The following is an 11125-nucleotide window of genomic DNA, read 5'->3' as shown; positions in this document are numbered from 1 at the left end:
GTATCTCCTTTGGGTACCAAAAGACCTTCTCTAAGGCACGGGGTTTCGTTGAAAGTTTACGGTCGCTCTCATCTCTCGATTATAGATACAGCGGCGATATCTAAATAACATTTTTTTTTTTAATTTTGTCAACAACGATAGCAACAATTGTCCGCGGCGATTTTACTTCGGGCGTCCTTTCAGGATATTGCACGTTTCTCTGTTCCTCTGAAGAAAAAGAGTGGAGAACGCTTCTCCGCGATGAGGACTAAAAGGAAATTTCGGAATCCTCGAGGATCCTTAGAATATTGCTTTAAAAAAAAAAAAAAAAAAATCCGCAACGATCGGTCCACTCGGTACACCAACTTCGCGAGGGCAGAGCGTTCTCCGTTTTGGTCCTTCCAAGGAGGACGATCCGCTGGAATCGATACTAGCGATTCCTCAGGAAATCGCAGTCCCTCCTCCCCGCTTCCACAGCGGGCCCAAAACGAGGAACGGGTCTAAATCTCCGAATTTTCTAACGTCACCGAAGACCCTACAAGATCCGACCTCGGGCCGGCCGGCCTCGGGTCTCGTCCCGGGGAGGACGGCGCCTCAGCTGATGAGATCCCCGTTCTTGCGCAGCATCTCCAGGTGCAGCTCGTACTCGCGGGCCTTGAGCCGCAGAGAGGCGATGCTGTTGGTCCGCCGGTCGATGTCGGGGAGGGCGGTGGCGCTTCCGGCGGGCGGCGAGCCCTGCGGGGAGGGGGCGGCGGGCGGGGGTGGCGGCGGCAGGCCGATCGCCGGGGCGGTCGGCGGGGGCGGGGGCGGCGGCGACGTCCGCAGCAGCTTCGGCCGCTGGGCCGCCGAGATGTTGGCCAGGAGGCTCTGGAAGGAGGCGGCGGAGGTGTAGGGCAGGGGCATCCCCGGGGGCAGCAGAGGCGGCGGGGCCCGGTGGTAGGGGTGCGCGGGGTAACCCGCCGGCAGGACCGGGCCGTGGCCCAGGGGAGGATAGCGGAAGGCGTCGAAGGGCTTGCGCAGGGCGAAGGTGCCCAGGTGGGCGAAAGGGTTGGGCAGGGTCGGCGCCACCACCGCCGACGGCGGGGGCGCGCCCGCCCCCAGGTAGGGGTTGTAGGGGTGCGCCTGCGGGCCCACCTTCTCCTGCTTCCTCCACTTGGCTCGCCGGTTCTGGAACCACACCTGAAACAGACGGAGGCGACTCTTGAGCGCGGACTCTCTCGACCTTACCTCTCCCGCGGGATCGGATCCTCCGGGAAGGGTCGCTAGCGCTTTAACGGTTTCCCTCGAATTCCGGGTCAGGACGGAGGAGGATAATGTTCCCAGGAAACCGTTTGCAACCTACGGGAGTTCGGATTCCGCTTAAAGTGACGCATTCCCCCCTTTTTCAGGAAGAAAAGGCCGTAGCGTATCATTACGCCGACGGTCGAACGACGCCGAAGGCTGGATCGCTCCGGCCACGGCGAAGCCGGTGTTTTAGCGAACGACGCAACGTCCGCGGGTCCTGCTCGTAAACCCGGTAGGGGACGTCCTGGCCCACTTCCCCGTTCCCAAAATCCCGCCGAATTTCCCACGGCGAAGGACCGGAGGGTCCTCGAACGACCCGGGACGGGGACCGAGGGGAAATCGATCGGGGCCTCGGCGCTTCTCTCGAAGAATCGACGGGCAATCGCGAGCGAAACGCTCTCGGATGCGTCCACCGTTTCAGCGCATTCCACCGCGAAGATTCTTCGAAGAGGCCTCGGCTCTAATCAGTTCAACGGAAGCTCCCTCGGCGAACTCCGCGCCTCCCGTTGGCTTCGGCTCTTCTTTTTGGCCTTTCGCTTTCTTCCAGCTTCGCCTCGTCCAAGAGCCGTTCCGGAGAACACTGGCGCGGGATAAATTCTTTACGTCGTCCCTCGTGTTTTTTTTTTCTAACCGTACTTCCATATTCGATCAAAGCCCCCTCGTGCAATTCATCGGAGATCGCCGAAACCGTTCTCGACTTCCGAGCGTTCGGTCGTCTCGGAAGTATGGAAAGCGTTCTCCGGCAGTCGGTCGTTGGATCGATTCCGGCAGGGCGGGCACGAATCCCCGGGCAATTCCGCGGTCATGTCGAGTACATCAAAAACGGGAAAGAAGACGGGCCGAGGGACTGGCCAGCACGAGTCGCGCACGGAACGTTCCTTCGACTCACGTGACGAGGCGCAATAGAATTAAGAGGAACCATTCGCGACCGCGACGTTACCGATTTGGACGAAACTTTGTTTGCGGGCACTACCGACCGGTAAATATCGCCTGAATCGTCGCAATAAATCAGGGGGCTCCGTTTCCCGGAAAACCGACGACCGTCCGATCTCTCGTCGACGGGGGCACGTGAAATCGGGAGGACGCACAAAGGGCGCCTTTCTCCTCGGGGAAAACAAACTCGGATCCGATCCAGGCGTGGCGATGCCGATCGAGGCCGAATTTAGGAGTCAAAGGATCCGCCGCCGCGGGAGTAGCGGAGTCACGCCGAGAAAAAAGGAGTACCCGATGACCGCGTCGATTCTTTACCGGTCCATATGGAAGGAGCCCCGGCTCTCGAGAGACTGGTAGCTCCTTTCGCTTCGTTAATCGTCCCTCGTGACCGATCGCCTACGGGATACGGATCGCGCGGCCGCGTTGGGGATACCCCGTTAAAAAAGGTGCAACGAATCGGAGCACCGCGCGTCGCGAGCGTCTCCTCCGACCGCGAGACCGGCGAATCCCGGCCGAGAAGTCTCCCACCGGCGAGGCGGCGTTCGTTAAACGAATAAGTAAATAAATCGGGAATCCTCGCGTTCGACGCGGCCAGCCGTAAGTGAGAATCCTCGGCGGTCCCATAAATCGCGCATTTAACGAGAGATCGACCTTCGGCCGGGCCCCGCGCGCGTCCTCGTAAAGTCCGAAACGGGGCCCGCCGGTTAATGGGGCCCCGTTGGAATTCCACCGAGGCGTTTCCCCGCGCCGATGGGACCCATTCGTCGGCCCGATCAGAGAGGACCCCCGATGTCCGGGGGCGGAGGACCGGTGGGTGCCGGGACCCCCCATAGCGAACAGGATTGCCCCCAGCAGGGCGCTAAACATCCCGGGACCGAAACAAAACCGAGGGCCGGGCCCCGGGGCCTTAATCGTGCCACATTAATTACGCGCGTCCCTGGTCTCGGGGAGCATTATCGATTCGATTTGTCCGCCGGGCCCGAAACCGGAAAAGGGCCTCGATTATTTTCGCCGGGGCATTCCGCGAATCTCGCGAAATCCGCCGGACCGCAAAAAGGATCGCGGCCGAGGTGGTCCTCGCCGGTTCCCGTATCTCGCCTGTCCGGGAGGGTCCCGGGGGTTCCGGGAAACGCGAGTGCATCGCGTGCTCGCGGGTGCTCCGACGTGCCCTCGGATTCCTCGGGATCGGGCCCGGGGCCGCGGCCATGGGGGAGGGGCCTGACCCATGCGCGCATTTTTACGGGACGAGGTGGAACAATGGCGAACGCTCCCTTAATATTTTTCCCGCGTTCGTTCGGAGCGGTCGCGGGTCAAATTCCGTTTTTTTACGGGGCCCGGAAGGGGGGTCGTTTCGTGCGAGACCCTTAAGGAGTCCGCGAAGCAGATGCGGAAACTCCCGCGGGCGAGACGCGAATAGCCCCGGCAATTTCTTTCCTCCCCCTGGGGCGTTTGCGTTACGTTATTACGCCGCCTGGAATCGGCAACGGAGACGAGGGCCATCGCGTCAACTGGAAATTACGAGAGGTGGCGCGAGTCGGGGACAGGTGGGTCTTCTCCCAATTCCCGGAGAGTCGCCGAATTCGTTCGATCGGCCGAACCCCGGGCCGAACCCCGGGCCGAACCCCGGGCCGAACCCCGGGCCGAACCCCGGGCCGAACCCCTCTCGAGGGGCTCGATGAAGACGTCCCTTCGACGAGCGGTCCCGGGGCCCGAGATCGAGAGTCAACGAGTACTCGGTACTCGGTCTTGCGCGGATTCTCCGAAATAATTACCGGCGGCCCACGGTGCGTGTCATTCCGCCAGAGGTGCTCAGCCGGGGCCCGAGGGGGGCCGCGATCGAAAAGGCCCGGCTCGGCTCGGAGGACGAAACGGAGAGAACCGCCGGCAAGATGGCCGCGAGCGATCGGGCCCCTTCGCGAAACGAGGGAAACGGCGAGGAATCCGAGAGCGCGCGCAAATACCGGGAATAAATTAAACTAATTGAGGAAATTAGCCAGCTGTTCACGCAACGAGCGGGAGAGAGCCGTTCGCGCCGTCGCGCCGGGCCCATTGATGCGTCGGGCCTCGGTGGGCGCCCCGAGCTTGCAAACGCTCCCGACCGCCGAACAATTATCCGAACGAAATGTCGGGGATATAATCGGCCCGCGTTATGTAAAGCGTCGACGGAGGAAATTGCCCTCGCGGGACCCTCGGCTCCGAGGTGCGGCGAGGCCGGGGATTTCTCCACGTCGCGTCGTCGGGGACTCACCTGTATGCGCGCCTCCGTCAGCCCGATCTTCATGGCGAGTTCCTCCCTGAAAAAGGAAACGAAAGAGAGAATTAGAGCGGTGGAACCTCCCCGTCTCCGGTTCCCGGGAAGGGGTAGTTTTCCCTCCCGGGGGTAATCGGTCGGAGGCGATCGGCGATCGAGGGCGATCGGCCGCCTTCTCCAGGAAACGGTACGAGGTGTACGGAACGGACGGCTTCCCCGAAGGAGCCGGCGAGGTGTCGGCGCACCGAGGAGCACCGCTCTTCCGGAAAGCCCTGCCTTTCTTTTTTCGCCCATTCGGGGATCCGCATCGATCCTCTCCGTCTCGCGGTTCCCGGAGCCCGGAACGACGAGTAACGGGAACCACCGAGCGAGCGCCGACTCTTTTCTCTTCGGCTCCGCGCCGGAAGGGGCGCGCCTCGTGTCGGCGGAATTATCGCGGCGCGGGCGGTTTCCAAGAGGGGAGGGAACGATTCCACTCGTTCGGCTCGGATGCGTCTAACGCGACGGGGGAAAGTTCCCTTGGCGAGGATCGACGAGGGAACTCGCGAGAAGCAGAGGCAAGTTTCGAAGGAGCGAGCCGACCCACGCGGAGGTACGTCCCGAAAAGCCCAAGGTCCCGCGCCGCAAGCTCATTTCGGAGGCAAATTGGCCCAGATGTTCCTCGAAATCTGGGAGAAATGTCCGTGATTACCGCACAGAAGCCGCGGCCGGCCGTTTAGGGCCGTTTTCGCCCCTCCCGATGTGGCGTAAGAAATTCAGGAGGGCAAATTACAGGGATCGACTCGGTCGAGCTCGCGGATTTATCATCGGCCCCTTCTTCCCCCCGCAATCCCGCGCGTCCCCTTTATCCAGGAAATATGCAATTCGCGGTTTTATTTCGCGTTTAGAAGGACATCTTTGATTGGCGGTTGCCGGCAGCCCTTTCGTCGGTTACTCCGAAAGGGACGATGTAATTTCCATCTCTCGCGTCTTCCACGCTCCGTCTCCCTCTGAATTCGCTAATGATATCGCAGGATGCGGGGAAACACGGACGATGCAAATTTCCGCGCGTCCAGAAAAGGAGGAAAGAAAGAGAAGAAAAATTCGGAGGGGAGGACGAAAAAGGGACCTCGAGGCGTCGACTCTTCCGAGAATGCCGGGGAGGAAAATTTATCGATGAATTTTATCGCCGGGATATTCTTTCGAAATCCATCCAATTATCTCGAAGGAGGTTTTTAGTGCGAGAAGATAAATCAAATTAGATAGGGTAATTATTTCCCGCCCCGTGCGTCATATCGGAGTCGCGATCGAATCCAAACGCGAGCTACCGAGACGTGCGGGAATATCGGCCGATCGTAAATCCAGAAAGGTGTCGCGATACCGAGAGAACGAACTCGGCAAGGAATATATTTTTTTTTTCTTTAAAGATAGCGACACGCGCGAGGCTTTATAAAAGAGGAATACTTGGAGCGATCGCGCGATTTATTTGACCCGGGGGTCAAGTCGATCGCGAAACTGGCCATTAAATCGGTTCTCGGGGCGGAATTCTAGTTTTCCTTCTCGATAAACTGCTAATTCCTCGTTAACGTTTATCGACGGTCTACATTTTAACGACGCGAAAATAATTTCTGATGTAGGGATGTTTCAAACGAACTCGAAAATGAAGACGTCCTTCATCTCTTTGCCCGCGGGCATATTCACGGGCATTGCCATCCGGTATTTTTCCATTTCTCCATTTTTCCGTGTTTCTTTCGTTCGATATCAAAGCAAGCCGAACCCGGGGAAGAGCCTCGAATCGCGCATCGGGTGCGTGCGCGATGCGTGAGTAATGCGCGCGTAATGCGCCCTTAATACGCGCGCGGACTCGGCGAGCCAATTACGGATTCGACGCGGCATCCGCGCCGCGGAAGCGGGACGGATTACTCCTCGATCGGCGGCTAAGCGAAATTTCGGCGAGAAATCGCTTCGATCGCGCCACCGCATGCGGAATCCGCGGCGTCTCCACGGAATCGCAGGGTCGGCTCGTGCTTTTCGCGCCGAGGGAAATCGCGATTGGCTGCATTACGTCCCCCGTGGCAAGGGTCGTGGAGCATCGATTCGGAAACCTCGACCTTTCCGGAATGCGAAATAACGCGCCGCTTCCGTAGCCCTCTTTTATCGAAGATTCTTTCATTCGTCGAGATTCGCGAGAAAATCGCCTCGATCGATCCTCCGAACTTTCTTCTCGCGGCGTCCCTCGAATCGGCGGGTCCTTTACTCGACGCGGTCGAGTGTCGTTATTAATCGACCGCTTGTTATTTATTCATAGATACCGCTAATTTCTTCCCCCTTTTCGCGCATTAATCCTGCCGGACTACCGGGTAATTATGCAAATCTCCTCGGGGAGGGGGTCTTTTTTCCCTCGGTAAGTGGACTCTTTGGTTTCGAGTGGACCCCCGTCGGCCGAGTCCGAGCGGGACAGGTGATTGTTCTTTGGGGTGTCGGGGTGCGCGCGGATGTCTCGCCGAGGGACTCATCCGTCATTGGTTTTTCTCGGTGGGTAGATTCTCCGGTAAGTATGCAAATTCCGGGCTCGGCCAGGCCTCGTCTTGGCACGTTTACATTAACCCGCGCTAGAGCGGGCCGGTTATGCCCGCTTAAGCGCGGTTATGCGCGGTTATGCGCGGTTATGCGCACGCCCGTGCTCGCCCGCAATGGGGTGTAGGGCAATCCATCCGGCTCCTTTTTCTCCCCTTTTTCCTTCCTTCCTCCCCGGCGGAACACCCGGTAGGTAACTAATAGCGGTGTAATCGCTCGTAACGGCTCCGCTCTCGATCCGACCCGATGGCGTGGGTTCTTCGTTATTAACCGAGGCTTTCTCCAGATGTAACGAGTAAACGCGCCCCCGGGCAAGAGACACCCCGAGAATGCGCATCGGTAATTCTCATCGTTTTAAGGGGCCTTATCCGTCCCCGGCGTCCTCGGGCTCGGCTTTCGTCGATAGGGCCTAATGCTCGTAATCTCGAAGATGCGTCTTCGGCGAGGCCCAAAAACCGGTCGCGAATCTTTTTTCGGGAAAGTCAGGACCGAGCGGTGGCTCTTTCTTTGGGATCGCGAATCGACCGTTTTGTTCATCTCTCGAAGAAACTGAGTTTCCTTCGTTTTTGATAGGGGTTTCGAGAATTTCTTTTATTTCTCCGGACACTTCTTTTATCGGGACTCGCAACGAGAAGTCGGCGTCTCGAGAGTCGTCGAGTGGGCCTGTATTCCGCGTTGCCGATCGCCGCGTCATCGACGTCCCTCTTTGCGGCCGACGTCTAATGACATTAATTTCGCTTTAATTGGAGCCAGGCATTAGAGCCGCGAGATGACGGGCCTGGGCACTGAAAAATACAAAGTAATCAGCGAGGAATGAACAAATTACCGGGGGATACACCCAGTAGCCTTGACTGCCGCTAATCTGGTTACGTGACTTGTCGTTGGTCTCTCGGAGTCTACAGGTCTTTCCAAATCTTTCAAGGAATCGAGTCCGAGGCGCAGGCGAGGGGTACCGATTCGATTTTTCCCCACGATTTCCGTAGTTCGAGCGATCGCGAATCGATCGTCATCGGTGCGCGTAATCTCCCGGTCGTTTTGCCCTTCGTCATTTCCGTGGACACACGGTGACGTTAATTTCTCGTTAATTGGATTTTACGGTCGTTTAAGTTTATTTGTCAAAGCGAGGTAACCGTTGCAAGTTTTTTAAAATTACCGCGCCTAGTCAATATTATCCGGCACGTTACCACAACGGTGGCAAAAATTCTTTAGAGAAATTTTATCTAAATTAGATCGCGCGTGCCAAATAATTCCGGTTGAACGTAAAAGAAATTTTATCGATAACATGGATCGCGCCGGATTCAGCGGAGAGACTTCCGATTCTTCCGGAGCGACTCCGGTAGTCGGGGCAGTCCGAATCACCCGGTATATCCCTCGGCCGGTCGTTTTCGTCATCGTCATCTCCGCGAACGCGTAATGATATTAATTTCGCGTTAATTGGATTTTATGGTCGCTTAGGTTTATTGGCCGAGGCGAGCCAGGCCGCGAGTCCGGCGACATGCATATTCATTGGACTTTGCGAAGGGCACGTGCGATCGGCCGTGTCGAATATTCGATCGGCCGATTATTCATTCGGCCGACGCGGATCGCAAAAAGAGAAGTCGGCTTCCGCGAGAGGATCGACCTCCCTCGGAAAAACTCGGGAGATCGAGTTCCCTCCTCTCGAGATTTTGTGCGTTTGGTGCGAAACTCGGTCGTCCCCGATTCCCTTTCGTCCTCCACCGTTTCGCCGGTGTCTCCGGAATCCTCGACGGACTAAAGAAACGTATACCATAACCGAGTCCCTCGATCGGATAGGATTTTAACACGGTCGGAGCGCCATTTTGTTTTCCCTCTAATAACTCGCGAAACGCGCGAGGAACGAGTTTCGAGCGGGCTTAATTTGCAACCTAGCCAATAGTCGGCGATCCCGATCTCGCGTGCAATCGATCGTTCATTCGTGATCGTATGCAAACTACTTCTGCGCTATCGGGCCATTTACTTTACCGGCTGTTAAGATCTAATTTAGATAGGAGCTGCAAGCCCGGGGTATCGAGAGCTACTCCTCCGCTCCGACCGATTTTCAGAGCTTTTACCGCTCCTCCGGAGGCGGAAGCGAATTTTACCGAGAGATCCGAGAGATCACCGCGATCGATCCGGAAGATCCTTCCAGCTTTCGGGTCTCTTCCGAGGACGGGTAGTTTAGGAGAAATTGAATCGAATGTCGTCGGAGAATTTCTTTAACGCTAGAACTATCAAGACGGGTCGAAATAACTTGTTTAAGGTTACAAAGAAAAATCCCTAACGGCCGTCAGATTTCGGAAAATCGTTCGGCGCGAGCGAGCGGAATCCACCGAGGCGACGGTTCGTCCTCGTACGTTAAGCCCGGCGAAAATCGCGGCGAGAGTTACGAAAGCGTTAACTCGAGAGAATGACTCGGCGTCGGGTCGGGCTTAATGACAGGAGCGGGGCGCTCAAGGAACTAGCCTCGTACCTGGGATCACTGGAAGCAATCATCGTTATTAAACTCATCCCTATCCCGGCTCGGATATAAAGCTATCCTTCGGGATCATTTACCGGGAACCGAGGACCTCCGGCCAGCCGCAACGGCGACCGGCGCCGCGCGGAACGACGGAAACGTCCCCGAGAATCCGTGGGTGTTGCCCTCGAATGGGTACGTAATCAAAATAAATCGCCAGAGTGATCCGAAAAGACATTGAGAAATATTCCAGATCGATTTCCGCGGCCCGATGGGAATTTCATTCCACGCTGACCCCGATGTAGAGGGATCCCCCATTTTTGAGGATCGGCGAAAGCGCAACGTTTATCCGGAATTCGGAATTTCTGGGAAGAGTCTTCGGGGCGTCCATTTCGAGAGGGATTCGCGGCCCGGGGGGTAAAAAGTACTCTCGGAACGTCCAAAGGCTATCGAGGGTCCCTCGAGCGGAGGTAAAGTAATAGGTGGGCTCGTTTCGGGTCCTATCTCCGGATCGGAGACGCCGTCCGCGGTATCGTCTAGAGCCGAGGGAGCCCTCCGGGAACCTCCCGGTATCCTGGATCCTTCGAGTCCTCCCAAGACCCGGCGGGACTTAATTAAAGAGATTTGTCGGCGACTTCTACTCGCGGTCGGTTTCCACTATTTTTGGAAACCGTTAATAAAAATTGGCCGCGTCGTCTCGGGCGGGGGCGGGTGGAGGGGACCGTTTTCCAACGAGACCGATATCGAGGGTCGTCGAAGATCCAAACTGACCTGGTAAAGACGTCGGGATAATGGGTCCTGGAGAAGGCCTTCTCCAGTTCCTCCAGCTGGAAGCTGGTGAAGGTGGTCCTGTAGCGCCGCTGCTTCCTCTTGGGGGCAAAGTCGTCGACTTCCGCTTCGCTTTCGGGACTGGTGGGGGCGGCCCTGGGATGGGCCCCCTCCTCTTCGGGCCTTACGGCCTCCTCGGTGGAGATGCCCATCCGAGCGGGGGGCGGGCCCTGCTGCTGGTGCTGCGGCCTGGACCCCGTGGGACTCTGCCGGTGCTGAGTCTGGGTTTGGGTCGGGGTCGGGGTCGGGGTCGGGGTCGTGGTCGGGGTCGTCCCGGAGTTGCTGGAAGCGCTCGCCGGACTCGTCCTCGAGGCGGCCTCGCTGCTCCCTCGGTCCGGGTTCTCTGAAAATCCGACGGAAATCATCCTTGAGAGCCGCTCTCGAGCGGGAACGATCCCCGGGATGCCGAAACGGCCGACTCCGGAAATTGCCAGCGGGAAAAGTCGCGGTCTCGTTTCCGACCGCGGCTGGCGCTCGTATAACGCCGGAATGGGCCCCTTCCGGGAACGGGACTGATTTACCCGGACGCCGCTCGCCAAGGTGCATCATCGATACGGCGAATACTCGGAGAGGACGTCGAGCTCGTCCGGGAGTCAGGGTACGGCTTTTATTCGCGGAAGGGCAATTCGTTTTCCTTCGCGAGAAGGACTTTGATTTACGAGGATATTACCGACGCGAGGAAGCCGAATCCTAATAAGAGTTCCATGAACGGAACGAACCCTCGTTGCCGAGAAACGTACGCGTATCCAATCGGCATAAAGAATCAATTTTCCTTCCAAGAGTCGACTCAAACTGGCAACAAAAATTATTAGGGCCGCCGATGGAATTTTAGCATCTAA

General features: G+C 57.7%; 1 protein-coding gene across 1 annotated transcript; it reads right to left on the bottom strand.

Moving 5' to 3' along the window:
• Positions 1–323: 323 nt before the first annotated feature.
• Positions 324–10651, bottom strand: LOC105696203 (homeobox protein aristaless). The gene is made up of 3 exons (XM_012418451.1): positions 10230–10651; positions 4445–4490; positions 324–1158 (listed from the first exon to the last, which is right to left on the bottom strand). The coding sequence occupies exons 1-3, from the start codon at positions 10649–10651 to the stop codon at positions 574–576; spliced, it is 1053 nt and encodes a 350-aa protein (XP_012273874.1). The 3' UTR covers positions 324–573.
• Between the last annotated feature and the right edge of the window lie 474 nt (positions 10652–11125).

Source organism: Orussus abietinus, unplaced genomic scaffold, assembly GCF_000612105.2.
Source record: "Orussus abietinus isolate OABI.00-Male unplaced genomic scaffold, Oabi_2.0 scaffold34, whole genome shotgun sequence".
NCBI classification, from domain to species: Eukaryota; Metazoa; Arthropoda; class Insecta; order Hymenoptera; family Orussidae; genus Orussus; species Orussus abietinus.
This window is presented reverse-complemented; position numbering and strand designations above follow the sequence as displayed.

Excerpts from the sequence above, each read along its gene's own strand:
- LOC105696203 (XM_012418451.1), bottom strand. The coding sequence starts at position 10,651 with ATGATTTCCGTCGGATTTTCAGAGAACCCGGACCGAGGGAGCAGCGAG. Across the intron at positions 4,491-10,229 it reads TATCCCGACGTCTTTACCAG|GGAGGAACTCGCCATGAAGA; the intron begins GTCAGTTTGGAT and ends TTCCTTTTTCAG. Across the intron at positions 1,159-4,444 it reads TGACGGAGGCGCGCATACAG|GTGTGGTTCCAGAACCGGCG; the intron begins GTGAGTCCCCGA and ends CGTCTGTTTCAG.